The sequence below is a fragment of the Hypanus sabinus genome, chromosome 1, assembly GCF_030144855.1.
Source record: "Hypanus sabinus isolate sHypSab1 chromosome 1, sHypSab1.hap1, whole genome shotgun sequence".
Lineage (NCBI taxonomy): Eukaryota > Metazoa > Chordata > Chondrichthyes > Myliobatiformes > Dasyatidae > Hypanus > Hypanus sabinus.
Window position 1 is genome coordinate 39,443,406 of NC_082706.1, and position 15,423 is coordinate 39,458,828.

General features: G+C 46.7%; 1 protein-coding gene across 12 annotated transcripts in view; it reads left to right on the forward strand.

Annotated features, from left to right (window-relative positions):
* The window catches only part of LOC132393150 (glutamate receptor ionotropic, kainate 5-like), a 227,151-nt gene that overhangs the window by 179,345 nt on the left and 32,383 nt on the right, over window positions 1-15,423 (forward strand). For all 12 annotated transcript variants that reach the window (XM_059968039.1, XM_059968050.1, XM_059968092.1 and 9 more), the window contains 5 exons: window positions 6,075-6,240; window positions 8,594-8,772; window positions 9,752-9,805; window positions 9,890-10,051; window positions 12,491-12,643. In XM_059968039.1, coding sequence (XP_059824022.1) covers window positions 6,075-6,240; window positions 8,594-8,772; window positions 9,752-9,805; window positions 9,890-10,051; window positions 12,491-12,643 — 714 coding nt within the window. The remainder of the gene's footprint in view (window positions 1-6,074; window positions 6,241-8,593; window positions 8,773-9,751; window positions 9,806-9,889; window positions 10,052-12,490; window positions 12,644-15,423) is intronic.

Sequence of the window (15,423 nt, forward strand, 5' to 3'; positions counted from 1 at the left end):
ATGGAGTCAACAATTAGCTTCCTGTCCACTGCCACTTTAACTCTTCCACACCCTGATCTCCCTGTCTACGATGCAGTGAGGCTGTGGTGTAGGGAACAGCTCTTCACATTCCCTCGGGTTTTGTTGTCACGTAGTTTGGTTTAGAACATAGAAAAGGACAGAAGAGGACCAGCAGGCCCTTTGGCTCACAATGTTCTGCCAGTTCAATTAAATTAGTAATCAAATGACCAACTAAACTAATCTCTTCTGCCTACACAATGTCCATATCCTTCTATTCATGTGCCTATCTAAACATCACTTAAAAGTCTCTAATGTATTTGCCTCTATCACCACCCCAGGCACCCACCACTCTCTGTGTAATAAAATTTACCCCTCACATCTCCTTTAAAATTACCCTCCCTTAACTGAAATGCATGCCCTCTGGTTTTAGACATTTCAACCCTGGGGAAAAGATACTAGTTCTCTACTCTATTTATACCCCTGATAATCTTATAAATTCCTATCAGCCTCTGCTGCTCCTCAGAAAACAACCCAAGTTTGTCTAAACTCTTGTTATAGCTCATGCCCTCTAATCTAGGCAGAACTCTGGTAAACCTCTTCTGCATCCCCTTCAAAGCCTTGACAACCTTCTTATAATGGGGCAACCAGAACTATATGCAATACTCCAGATGTGGCCTAAAAGGCTGCAACATAACTTCCCGATTTTTGAGCTTAGTACCTCGATTAAGGGTCTTGCCCTTAACAGTATACTGTTGACCTATAAAGGTGCAGCACTTCACATTTGGCTGGGTTTAACTCCATCTGCCATTTCTCCACCCAAATCTCCGACCAATTTATATCCCATTGTATACTTTGCCAGACGTCTACGCTATCTATAACACCACCAATCTTTGTACCAATTGCAAACTTACGAACCCATCCATCTACACTTCCATTCAGGTCATTTATATACAACCCAAATAGTGGAGGTCTCAGCACAGATTCCGGCAGAACTCCACTAATCACATCCCTCTAAAAAGAATAAGTCCTTTCGACTACCTTCTTTGTCTTCAATGGGCAAGCCAGTTCTGAATCCAAATCCCATCAATCCCATGCATGTTAATCTTCTGGGACCTAGTGAAACACCTTACTAAAATCCGTAAGACAACATCACAGCTTTATCTCATCAATCACCCTTGTCACCTTGTCAAAAAATTCATTTCAAATTAATTAGATAAGTCTTGCTCCACACAAAGCTCTCCCTAATTAGGCCATGGCTTAACAAATGATCATAAATTCTATGTCTAGGAAACCTTTTCAGAAGCTTCTCTACCACTGACGTGAGACTCACCAGTCTATCATTTCCAGGATTATTCCTAGTTCCCTTCCTGAATAATAGAACACCATTAACTACTCTCCAGTCCTCTGTGACCTCTGCACTCTTTCACTTTTATTGATATCTTTCCTGACCAGAACCGCACATAACATCCAAACTTAACCTCACCAACATAAGACCATTAAATATAGGAGCAGAAGTAGGCTATTTGGCCCATCGAGTTAGCTTCACTATTTCACATGGCTGATCCATTTCCCTCCAGGCCTCAATCTTGCTGCTTTCTCCCCGTATCCACTCATGACGACTAACCAAGAATCTATCAACCTCTGCCTTAAACATATGCAATGACTTGGCCTGTGGCAAAGAATTCCACAGATTCACCATTCTCTCGCTAAAGAAATTTCTCCTCTTCTCTGTTCTAAATGGATGTCTCTCTATTCTGAGGCTGTGTCTTCTGGTCTTAGACTCCCCCACCATAGGAAGCATCCTCTCCACATCCACTCTGTTGAGGCATTTCAACGTTCAATAGGTTTCAGTAAGATCCCCCCTCATTCTTCTGAATATCTGTGAGTAGGGAGTCAAAGCTATCAAATGCTCCTCATATGATAAGCCTTTCAATCCCGGAATCATTTTCATTAATTCCTTTGAACTCTCTCCAATGTCAGCATATCCTTTCTAAGATAAAGGGCCTAAAACTGCTCACAGTATTCCAAGTGAGGCCTCACCAGTGCATTATAAAAGCCCCATATTATATCTTTTTTTTTAAATACTCCCATTCTCTTAAAATGAATGCTAACATTGCATTTGCTTTCCTCACCACCAACTCATCCTGCAAATTAACCTTTAGGAAATCCTGCATGAGGACTCTCAAGTCTCTTTGAACCTTAGGTTTTTGCATTTCTATCCATTTAGAAAATAACCTGCTCTTTTATTTCTTCTACAAAAGTACATGACCATACATGTCCCGATACTGTATTCCATCTGCCATGTCTTTGTCCATTCTCCTAATCTGCCCAAGTCCATTTGTAGCTTCTCTACTTCCTTAATACTAACGACCTCTCTACCAATCTTTGTACTGTCCACAAACTTAGCCACAAAGCCATCAAATCTGTCATCCAAATCTTTGTATATAACATATAAAGAAGTGGTCCCAGTCCCCTCTGGAAAACTACTAGTCATTGGCAGTCAGCCAGAAAAAGCTCCCTTTATTCACACTTTTTGCATCCTTCTAATCAATCATTGCTTTAGCCATGCTAATAACTTTCCTATGATACCATGGACTCCTAACTTACTGACAGCCCCTTGTTTGGCATCTTGTCAAAAGCCTTCTGAAAATCCAACTATACAACATCCACCAGTTCTCCAATGACTATCCTGCTTGTTATTTCTTCAAAGAATTCCAACAGATTTTCCCAAAAGATTTTCCCAAAAGGTAACTATGTTGACTTTTTATGTTGACATATTTTATCATGTGCTGCCGAGTAACTTGAAACCAAATTCTTAGCAATCAGCTGCAAAATCTTCCCAACCACTAAGGTCAGTCTAATTGGCTTATAATTTCTTTTCTTCTGCCTCTTTCCTCTCTTAAAGAGTGGAGTAACATTTGCAATTTTCCAGTCCTCTCGAACTATGCCAGTATCTATTGATTCTTTAAAGATCATTACTAATACCGCCACAATCTTTTCAACCACCTCTTTCAGAACCCTGGCATGTAGACCATCTGGTCTGGGTGATTTATCTACCTTCAGACCTTTCAGCTTCACTCACTTCTGCCCCATAACATTTTCGAACTTCTGGCATACTGCTAGTGTCTTCTACAATGAAGGCTGATGCAAAATACTTATTCTGTTGGTCCACCATTTCCTTGCCCCTATGTAATACCTGTCCAGCATCATTTTCCACTTGCTTTTACACTTTATATATCTGAAGTGTCTTTAAAGAATTTGATGCCCTCTGTCGGTTTTTAAATGCTTCCCAATCCTCTTATTTTTAATCTATTATCTGCCCTCACTTTGGCTTTTATGTTGGGTTTGACTTCTCTTGGCATCCTGCCATTAGAATACTTACTCTTCTTTGGCTTTATCTATCCTGTGCCTTCTAAATTGCTGCAAGAAACTCTAGCCATTGCTGTCCTGTTGTTATCCCAGCTACAGTTTCATTCCAATCAGTTTTGGCCAGCTCCTCTCACATGTCTCTGTAATTCCTTTTACTCCACTGTAATACTGGTTCATCTGCCTTTAGCTACTCCTCCTCAAAGTGCAGGGTGAATTCTATCATATCATGATCCACGGCCCCTAAGGGTCCCTTTATCTTAAGCTCTCTAATCAATTCTGGTTCATTGCGCAACACCTAACCCAGAATAGCTGATCCCCTAGTGGGCTCAACCATGAGCTGCTCTAAAAAGCCATCTCACAGGCATTCTACAAATTCCCCCTCTTGGGATCCAGCACCAACCTGATTTTCCCAATCTACCTGCATATTGAAATCCCCCATGACTATCATAACATTACCCTTTTGACGTGTATTTTCTATGTCTCAGCCACATCTTTTGCTACTGTTCAGAGGCCTGTTTATAACTTCATCAGGGCCTTTTTATCCTTGCAGTTTCTTAGCTCCATCCCCAGTTCTACACCTTCCGATCCTATGTTACTTATTTCTAATGATTTCATTTCATTTTTTACCAAAGGAGGCACCCCACTTCCTCTGCTTACATGCTTGTTCTTTTGATACAACGTGTATCCTTTGATGTTACGTTCTGAGCTGTACTGTATTCTTCTTGCAGCCACGACTCAATCATGCCCACAATATCATACATGCCAATTTATAACTGTGCTACAAGTTCCTCTACTATATTCAGGTATAACACTTTTAGTCCTATATTTATCACCCTTTTCCATTTTGTCCTCTTTTCAGCAACTTCTCCTTGCTAGTGTTCTCACTACACACTCCCTCTGTTTATAAACCAACTACCCCATCCACAGCCCCGTCACTCCGGTTCCCATCACCCTGCCAAATTAGTTTAAACCCTCCAAACAGCTCTAGCAAACCTGCCTACAAAGATATTGGTCCCCCTCAGGTTCAGGAGTAATCTGTCCCTTTTGTACAGGTTGTAACTTCCCCAGAAGAGATCCCAATGGTCCAAATATCTGAACCCCTGTCCCCTGCACCCGTTCCTCAGCCATGCATTCATCTGCCAAATCTCACCGGCATGTGGCATAGGGAGAAATCCAGAGATTACTGTCCTAGAGGTCCTGTTTTTCAGCTTTCTACCCAAATCCCTAAAATCTCTCTTCAGTATCTCCTCACTATTCCTACCTATGTCATTGGTGCTGATATGTAGCAAGACTTCTAGCTGCTCACCAACTTCCTTTAGAATGCTGTGGACCCGATCTGAGACCTCTCTGACCCTGGCACCATACCATCCAGGTGTCTTTATTGTACCCTCAGAATCTTGTTTCTGTTCCTCTAACTATAGAATTTCCTACCACTAGTGAAGTCCTCTTCACTTCTCTCCTGAGTCACAGTGCCAGAGATCCGGTCGCTGCAGCTTCCCCTGGTAGGTCATCCCCCTCAACAATATCCAAAGCTGTATATTCATTATTGAGGGGAACGACCAAAGGGATACTCTGCACTGGCGCGTTTCTCTTCCTTTTCCTGACGGTCACCCAGTTACCTGCCTCCTGCAACCTAGGAGTGACTACCTCCCTGTAGCTCTTATCTATCACTTCCTAAGTCTTTCGTATCAAGCCGTAGTTTGGTACGCCTGGTTACCCAGGATGCTGGAGGGTCACCTAGATTTCCCACATCTCACACACAGAACAAAACACTGCCACTGGAGCCATTCTCACTGTACTAACTGTGCTTTAACAGACGAGAAATGAAGAATAAAGAAGAAGAAGCTTACCAGCTACTTCATCTGAGCCTGATCTCTCCAAACAATGATGAGCCAAAGCCAACACTGGCCCACTCACATGCTGGCTGCTCTGCTTGCCCTTGCTTTATTTTTTTTATTCACCCTTTCTAATGAATCCTATTCACCGGGCGCAGTGCAAATTTGAAAGTGCTGCAAAGTGCTGCCTTTTTTAAATCTTCATCCGTGAACCTAAGTCTCGTGCTTCCGTTCACCGATTGGGCACAGTCTAACAATGTCATTTTATACAACTTAAACACAACATCCCAACTCCTGTACTCCTGATTTACGAAGGCCAATGCGTCAAACGCTTTCTTTGCAATCCTATCTGCTTGTTTCAAGGGATTATAGATCTGTATTGACAGGTCCCTTCATTCTTTAGCAGACCTCAGTGCCCTAACATTCAAGTTAACTTGTTTCCTCATGTTTCGAGCCCTGGTCAAGGGTCTTAAATTTTTCTCTCCCTGCGGATGCCAGCTTACCTGCTGAGTATTTTCTCAGCTTCTGTTTTCCACCCTGTAATCATGGTCCTTTCCAATCGATGCCCTGCCCCAAATTAGCAATAGCTAGGGTTATGGTATGGGTTGGGATATGGGATGTGTTGTTGAGGTTGTGAGTTATGGTCACTGGAGCTAGGGTTGAGGTTGGGGATTGTGGACACTGGGGTTAGGGTTGTGGGTACTGGTGGGGGGACGTGAGATTTGGGGTTGGAATTAGGGTTGGGTTGGGGATGCTGGGATTCGGACAAGGGGCTGGAATGCGTCCTGCCCGGGGTTTCTGCATGAGATGTCTTGGCTCTGATGAAATCCTTGCCTGGCCACCTTTCTGTTCTACACCCCCACCCCACAGATTCCACATATTAAGGTGGGCCCAGAAGAGACGCCCAAGCTGCAGTACCTGAGGTTTGCCTCCATCAGCCTCTACCCAAGCAACGAGGACATCAGCCTGGCTGTCGGCAGCATCCTGAAGTTCTCCAGCTGCCCCTCTACCAGTCTCGTCTGTGCCAAGGCTGAATGTAAGGCTTGCGGGCGGGGCGGCACTCTGTACCCAGGGCCCAAAGGGACTGGGACCCTCACCTCACTGTCAGCTCGGTTGGTCCATACAATTACCCTCCCTCCCGACCAACCCCAAACTCTCTCATACATATGACCCCTTTCCCCTTCCCCTACCCCTCCCTACAACCCCTTCTCCCTCTGCTCCCTACCAGTCTTCTTGTATCTACAATCTGCTCCCCTCCCTACAACACCCTTCCCTCCCTACATCACCTACCTCTGCTTTTTACTCCGCTCCCCTCCCTATGATCTCTTGCTGTCCATCCTATGACCTTTCCCCCTCCCCTCCCTAAAAAAATCTCTCCCCCTTCTACAACACCCTAACCCTCTCCTCTCTCTCTTCCCTACAAACCCTTTCCCCTCCCCTCCCTATGATCTCTTGCTGTCCATCCTATGACCTTTCCCCCTCCCCACCCTAAAAAAATCTCTCCTCCTTCTACAACACCCTAACCCTCTCCTCCCTCTCTTCCCTACAAACCCTTTCCCCTCCCCTCCCTACAAACCATTCCCTTCCTCCCTATGACACCCTCCCCCTCTCCTCACCAACACCCCTTTCCCCTCCTCCCTACAGCCCCTGCTTTTTAAACACCTCCTTCCTCTTAACCACTCTACAAAACCTGACGGGAGTCTCAGTAACCCTCCGTGCAAGCCCCACACTTGCCTGTAGTGTTCCCTCCGGAGGTAGCCATCACCCCAACTCACTGAACACAATGCACTCTGTTTGTTAGAGCCGCACTGTGATAAAACCATTAATTAGACTTCTTGTACATTAAAGCTGCCCTCTTGATCTCTGGGTGCACCTCATTGTGGCCCTTGTACGTTGTGTACCTGCACTGTACTTTTCCTGTACGTGAATTACCACAGTCTGCAAATTAGTTTTGTCTGTATGCAATGATGTGTCTGGATGGAATATAAACAGTATCTTGGTCTGGTTTAGTATTGTCTTACGTACCAAGATACACTGAAAAGTTTGTCCTGCATATTGTTGTACACTGCCTTGAGGTAATGCAGGGTAAAACAGTAATAATGCAGAAAAAGGTATAAAACATTCAGTGCAGGTAAATTATAAAGTTCAAAATCATAATGAGGTTAAGAGCCTTTATCTTATCATACAAGAGGAGTTCTGATGTCCTTGAGCCCAGTGGTATGCACTCTGGCTTATGAGCCTTCCGCCTGATGGGAGAAAGGATGAGAGAGAATGTTTGTGGTGGGTGGGGTGTCTGATTATGGCTGGAGGAGTGAATCTGACTGTGTGTCATGTGAATCTGACTGTGTGAATGTGTGTCTGGGTTGTGTTTGACCCTGTGTGACTGGGGGTATCTGCCCCTGTGTGTTGGAGGATGTCTGATCCTGTGTGTCTGGGAGGGGGTATCTTACACTGTTTCTTGGGGGGGGGGGGGTTGAATCTGACCCTGTGTGTCTGGAGTTGTGTCTAACCTTATGTGTCTGGAGATGTGTCTGACCCTGTGTGCCTGGAGGGTGGAATCTGACCCTGTGTGTTTGGAGCTGTGTCTGACCCTGTGTGCCTGGGGGGTTGAATCTGACCCTGTGTGTCTGGAGATGTGTCCAACCCTGTACATCTGGGAATATCTGACCCTGTGTGTCTGGAGATGTGTCCAACCCTGTACATCTGGGAATATCTGACCCTCTGTGTCTGGGGTGGAGGGGAAATCTGACCCTACATGTCTGGGGTAACTGACCCTGTGTGTCTGGGGGGAATCAGACCCTCTCTGTCTGGGTATCTGACCCTGTGTGTCTGGGGAGATCTGACCCCATGTGCCTGTGAAGTATCTAACCCTGTGTGTTGGGGTGGGGAGGGGGGATGTATGATCTTGTGTGTCTGTGTGGAAGTTGTCTGACCCTGTGTGTCTGGGGGAGTTGTGTCTGACCTGGTTTGTCTGTGGGTGTATCTGGTGGGGGGGGTAAAACTGATCCTGTGTGTCTGAGGAGGATATCTGGGTGGGTATCTGACCCAGTGTGTCTGTGGGTGGGGAGTGTCTGATCCTGTGTGTCCCCGGGTGATCTGGTGAGTATATGGGCAGTTGTCTCACCTTGTGTCTCTGTGCATGTTGCCTGACCCTGGGTGTTGAGGGGTGAGTATCTGACAGTGTGCCTGACCCTGTGTGTCTAGCGTTGTCCATCCCTGTGTGTTTGGGTGAGTATCTGACCCTATGTCTGGGGAAGAAGGTTTGATACTGGGAGAGGGCCTATTTGTGCAGGGCGAGTGGTATCTGACCAGTGTTTCCGGGTGTCTGACCCCTGCACCGCCTCCGCCCCCACCCGCTATACCCTGACTCTGCCCCTCGTCCCATGCAGGCCTGCTGCGGTTGGAGGAGCTCGTTCGCCAGTTCCTCATCTCCAAGGATTCACTGTCGATCCGAATGCTGGACCACTCCAACGACCCCACGCCTCTCTTGAAGGAAATCCGCGATGACAAAATCTCCACCATCATCATTGATGCCAACGCCTCCATGTCATACCTCATCCTGAAGAAGGTGATGTGGGGCCCTCTCATCTCCCCCCCTCCCCTGCTGGGCTGGGTGGGCAGCAGAAGATCTGCTGCAGTGGGTGGTAGAGGAGAGGGGCGATCCTGGGAACCTCGGCCAGCAAGGACTGGGCAGCACAGTTGACACACACATCCCATCCATACTCAGGGTTTGCCTGGAACCAGGGCACAAAGCTGGGCTCTGACTCTGAGACCTGTTTCCCATTACAACACTGACATCTATTTTCCATAATGACAGAATCAAAATCAATTTAAAGATCAGTAGCATGCGTTGTGAAGTTTGTTGTTATGTGGCAGCAGTACATTGCGATACATAATTATAAAGTATAAATTATGTATAAAATTTTAAATTAAACAAGTACTGCAAACAAAGAGGGAAAATATAGTGAGTTAGTGTACATGGGTTCATTGTCCTTTCAGATATCTGATGGCTGAAGAGTAGAGTTGTTCCTGAAATGTTGGGTGTTGTGTCTTGATGGTAGCAATGAGAAGAGGGCATGCCCTGGATATTGGGGATCCTTAATGATGGATGCTGCCTTTTTGAGACATCCATCATTAACTTTCGACAACTGCCTCTCCTTACAACACCAACACCTATTTTCCATAACAACGCCAACACCTGTTTCTCATTACAACATTGACACCTGTTTCCCATTACAACACTGGCACTTGTTTCCTGTTACAACACAGACATCTGTTTTCCAAAGACACATTCGACACCTGTTTTCCATTACAACACTGACACTTTCCATTAGGACACCTGTTTTCCATTACAGCACCAACATGTGTTTCCATTTACAACAGTTACATGTTTCCCATTACAATACCGATATCTATTTCCCTTACAGTGCTCAGATCAGTCTTCTATTACACCATCAACATGTTTCCTTTTACAATGACAACTTCTTACTGCTACGGTAATGATGTCTGTATCTTGTTACAAAGCTGACATCTGTTCCGCATTACAGGCAGCAGAATTGAGAATGACCTCAGCCTATTACAAGTACATCCTCACAACAATGGTGAGTATGCTGTCTGCGTACACTCATTTCCCAGACGTCCCACCCCCCCCACTCCCTGACCATCATTCTCCATTCTTTCAACAGGACTTCCCGGTGTTACAACTGGGTGAGATCGTGGACGATCACGCCAACATCATCGGGTTCTCCATGTTCAACCCCCGGCACCCCTTCTTCCTGGAGTTTATCCGCAGCCTTAACATGTCCTGGCGGGAAAACTGCGACTCATCCCAATTCCCGGGAGCTGCGGTAAGTCCCAGTGGGACACCGGCTACAGGGGACGGAGGAAGGGAAGGTGGACATTGAGTCAGGTCACTGTTTGAGCGGTGGTCAGCGAATGGAGGTCAGTGTTAGTCAATCACAGGGTGGTACCACACTAAATCAGGCCATTCAGCCCATCACATCTATGCAGGCTGTTGCACTGATCTGTACCAAATCCATTAGGTCTGTCACCTTTTGTTACCTTGTCTGAGTCCCTGCCTCGGAAACCCAGTGACTGTATCTGACTCCACTGTCTCCTCAGGCAGACTGTTCCAGATATTAACCACCGTCTGGAAAATATTTTCCCTTTACAACTCCTTTAAAATTCCTCCCTCTCACCTTAAACCCAAAACCTTTTGCTTTAGGGATCATCACTATGGAAAAGTATACTGAGCGTCTGCTCTATCTACACCCATAATCTCACAAACTCCTTCAGGTTAGCCCACAACCTCCTCTGCTCCCCAGTTTCTCCAACCTCTGCCCCTCAATAAAGTCTTCCGATTATTGAGTCAAACATCGGCCAAGTTCATCCACACTGACCAAGATGCCCCATCCAAGCTAGTCCCACTTGCCAGCGTTTGACCCATAAGAATGTTTAACTTTTCCTATTGATGTCTGTCCAGCAGTCGTTTAAAAATTGTTATTGTGCCTGCCTCAAAAACACTTCATCTGGCAGCTTTTTGTACGTGCATGTCACCCTTTGTGTAAAAGGAGTTAAACCTTATTAAGCCTCTCACCTTCAACTTGTGCTGTCTAGTTCTTGATTTCCCAAACTTGGGAAAAACATTGAGTGTATTCATCCTCTCTTTGCCCCTCATGAATACATAAGCCTCTATAAGATCTCCTCACAGTCTTCTGTGCTCGATCCAACATGCTGGTGAATCTCCTGCAGTCTCCCAAGTGTAACCACAGCTTTCATATCGTATGGTGACCAAGACTCTGCACAATGCACAGGGACACCATGGTAATGTAGAGGTTCGTGTGACTCTGTTACAGCACGGGGCATTGGAGTGCAGAATTCACTTCTGGTGTCCTCTGTAAGAAAGTGTATACATTTCTGCCCCCTGCGGGTGGGATTCCTCCAAAGATGTGCTGATTATCAGGTAATTGGTCATTATAAATTGTCCTGTGATTAGGCCAGGGTTAAATTGGTGGGTTATGGGCAGGTCGACTCAGTGGGCCAGAGGGGCTTGCTCCACGCTGTACCTCGAATAAATAAAAATATCCCAAACTCCACCAGAGTTTTGTAGACCCATAACACACCCGGTGTTTTATATTCTGTGCAAACCTGTGAAGGCAAGAATGCCAGCTGCCTCGTCATCACCCTAGCTACCTATGCTGCCACTTCCGGGAGCTATGGACTTTGGCCCCTAAGCCTGTCTGTTCGTCAGCATTCCTTAGTGCCCTCCACTTAGCTGTATATGACCTAGCCCTGTTTTCCACCACAAATTCTACCACATACAGTTGCCAGGGTCAAGTTCAACCTGCCAGTGCTCCACCCAACTTACCATCTGATGTAGCCTCAGACAATCTTCCTCAGTCTTACTGCTCGGTCGCGCAGTAGCTGAAATGTTCCTGCACACATAGCCTTTGCTGCCGTGCAGCTGGAGTTCTTTTTTATCTAATGTGCAGTTTTCAGGCCGTGTAAAAATTTCCTGGTCAGAGCAATAGTTGGTCCGCGCAGCTGTCAAAAAAATTAGAGGGAATGTTGGTGACGTTGTTCTCCAACACTGTTTCTTTGATCACACCTTCTCCACCCCCCTCCTTCTACCATTCCTTTCCCTTCTACCTCCTCCCTCCCTCTCCCTCCCCACACCCCTCCCAGTCTCTCCCTCCCCCCTCTTCCTCCCACTCTCCTCTTCCTCCTACTCCCCTCTTCCTCCCTCCTTTCCCCCTCTCCCACCCCATCCCTCCCCTCTATTCGTTTCTTCCCTTACCCTTAAACATTTCCCTATCCCCTTTTCTCCCTGCATCTGTTGCCTTTTCCTCTCCCACTTACCCTCTCGCCCTTCCCTACCCACATTCCCTTCCTCTCCATCCCCCTCACTTTTCCCTTTATCTCTTTCCCCCTCTCCCCTTCTCCCCCTCCCCTACACCACACCCTCTCTCCACCTCCCCTCCCCATCTATTCCCCCTTCACCCCCTCATGCTCTCCCTTCTCCTCCCCTTCCCATACCCCCTCTCAGCCTCCCTCTTCCCATCTCCCTCCTCTTTTTTTCACTTTTCCTCCCTCCACCATTTCCACTGACTTTCACCCATTCTCTCTCCACCTCTCTCAGTCTCCCCACTACCTATTTCCCATTCTCACTTCTCTTGGCCCTCCCTACCTCTCTCTCTGTCTCCCCTACTCTTCCCACTACCCATTCCCCACTCACCCCTCTCTGGCTCTTCCACACTGCCAGTGATGCCGTCTTCCTTCCCTTGCAGCTCCCGTCAGCCCTGATGTTTGACGCCGTGCACGTGGTGGTGAACGCCGTTCGGGAATTGAACCGCAGCCAGGAGATTGGCCTGCGGCCCCTCTCCTGCACCAGCTCCCAGATCTGGCAGCACGGCACCAGCCTGATGAACTACCTGCGCACAGTGAGTAGGGCCGGCGCACGGGTATGGTTTTGTGTGTGACAGACCACAGGGAGAATGGTGAGCAGACCCCATTCGCTCCCGCTCATAACCCCCCCCCCTCTTTCTCCTTTGATGAGATTTCCCTTCCTTGGAGAACAAAGGTTCTTCCTCCCTGGTGAGATTTCTTCCTAGTAAGCAGATCCTGTCCCCGCTCAGTGAGACCTGTCTTCCCTGGTAAACAAGTACCTCTGGTAAGCAGATATACCCTCCCCAAGAGCAGATCTCTCTCCCTGGAGAGCAGATATTCCTCCCCTCACCATGGAGAGCAGTTGCCTCACTACTCTCATTGCATTTTCTGGTACAAATCTCTGCCAGATACTTTGGGGTTGGGCAAGTCTCTGTTTCCACCGGCCCCACTGGCAGCCTGCTCCTGATTCTCACCCCACACTCCATGCTACTCCATGATAATTAAGGCCAGTGCATTTGCAGAGCAACACACAAAATGCTGGAGAAACTCAGCAGGTCAGGCAGCATCACTTACGAATGTGATGAATTTCCGGCTGATGCTTCAGGCTGGGGCCCTTCATCAGGACTAGAAAGGAAGGGGGTGTTTGCCGGAGTAAGAAAGCAGGGGAGTGGACGGAGAGCAGGCTGGAAGGCAGGGGGGTGGAAAAGCCGAAGGGCTGGAGAAGAGGCAATCTGGTAGGAGGGGAGAGTGGACTGGGGAGAAAGAGAAGGAGAGGGCATCAGGGGGAGGTGATGGGCAGGTAACGAAAAGAGGTAAGAGGCCAGAATGGGGAATAGAAGAGGGATGGAGGGAAAAACTACTGGAAAGAGAAATCGATGTTCATGCCATCAGGTTGGAGGCTACCTAGAGAGAATATGAGGTGTTGCTCCTCCAACCTGAGAGTGCCCTCTTTGTGGCAGAAAAGGAGGCCACTGAACAGAAATAAGGGTACCTATTTTAATCGTGTACCTTACAGTATCTACCTGTGCTTCACCTTCAGGGATCTCTGGATTTGTACTCTGAGGTCCTATTGATCCTCAATACTTTCATTAACATAATGGTTAGTGACACACTTTACAGTGCAAGTGCTAAGATCAGGGTTCTATTCCCACTGCTTCTCTGTAAGGAGTTTGTACGCTCTCCCTGTGACCATGTGGGTTTCCTCTGGGCGCTCTGCTTTCCTCCCACATTCCAAAGACATAACGGTTAGGCTTAGTGAGTTGTGGGTATGCTGTGCTGGCGCCAGAAGCATGGTGACACTTGCAGGCTGCTAAGCACAATCCTTGCTGATCTGATCTGACACAAAATGATCCATGTATGTCTTGATGTACATGCAACAAATAAAACTAATCTTTAAAAATCTCTGATTTTCAAAGCATTCCAAACAAGGTAGTTAATGTGTATAGCAAGCAGCAAGGGTTTCAGCACCAATCCTTGTGGATGTGAACTTCACTGATCTTGGGATTCCAGTCACAAAAGCAACTCAATACCATGACAAACAAGAAAAAATTTGCAGATGCTGGAAATCAAAGCAATACACACAAAATGTTGGAGGAACTCAGCAGACCAGACAAAAAGGAAAAGAGTAAGCTGTTGATGTTTCGGGCCGAGATTCTTCATCAGAACTCATCTGCTCTTCCACCATGTGCTCACCAGTCCTGATGAAGGGTCTCCGCCTGAAATGTTGACTGTTTACTTTTTTCCATTGATGCTGCCTGGCCTGCTGAGCTCCCCCAGCATTTTGTGTCAATACTATGATCTTCTGCTTCCTGTTGCGAATTTCAAAGGGCTTTAATCTTTTGGATCACCTTTCTCTGTAGGACCTTGTCAAGGCCTTCCTGGAATCCATGTGAGCAAAATCAGCTGTACATTCCTCATTAATATATTTTGTTACCTTTTCAAACTAAATCAAAATCATATTGGTCAGACAGGATCTTTCACCAACAAAGCTGTGCTAACTATCCCTCATCAAGGTCTCTGATGATTGGGGTCAGCAGTGGACGCTGTGTCTTAGCTATCTATGTGATACACAAGCTAGTACTCAAGCTAGTACACTACGGAGAGCAGGCTGTTACTAATGCAGCAGTATCCCCTCTCTGCACAGCTGACGAATCCAAAGGAATGGCGGAGACCAATACAGTTTGGGACTCGCAGCACTGCAGGAGCTTCCAATCAGCATTGAACTCAACTGGGAGTTGCCTTAAGGACTCCAGTTCTGGATTTTTCCTTGGGGTTTAGTCCCAAAGCTTTTCCTGTGAGTGGGTGTAGCTGCAAGGCAGTGGAGCTTTGAGATCAGAGTTTTCCTTCTAGATGAGTTGCCAACCATGGCTGATGAGATCCATCTGCCTGAATTGACTGGTTTTAAGATGCCAATAACCTGCCTTTGCCCTTTCTCCTCATCAGCTTCTGCCATTCCAAGTGTAGATTAATCCTGCTCCATCAGAGTCTTTTCCTATAACTTCCCTTTCACTGGCGATAGGCTCACATACCTCTGATTACTGGGCTTCTGTCTGCTCTCCTTCTTGAACAAAGGGACAACAATTTGTCTTCTGGTTACCTATCATATCACCTGTGGCCCCAGCAATCTCCTACCCAATATCTCATCCAGGTCTGGGGATTTGTCCACCTTTATGTCCACTGATTCATCTCGTGCACTTTTTTTTAACAACAAATGTGTTCTTGAATTTTGCTTTTCCTCTCCCTGAATTCTCCTGACACAAGTGTTCTTTCTCAGTGAAGCTGATTAGAACTATTCATTAAGATCTCACCCACACCCTCTGGCTCCAGACACCCA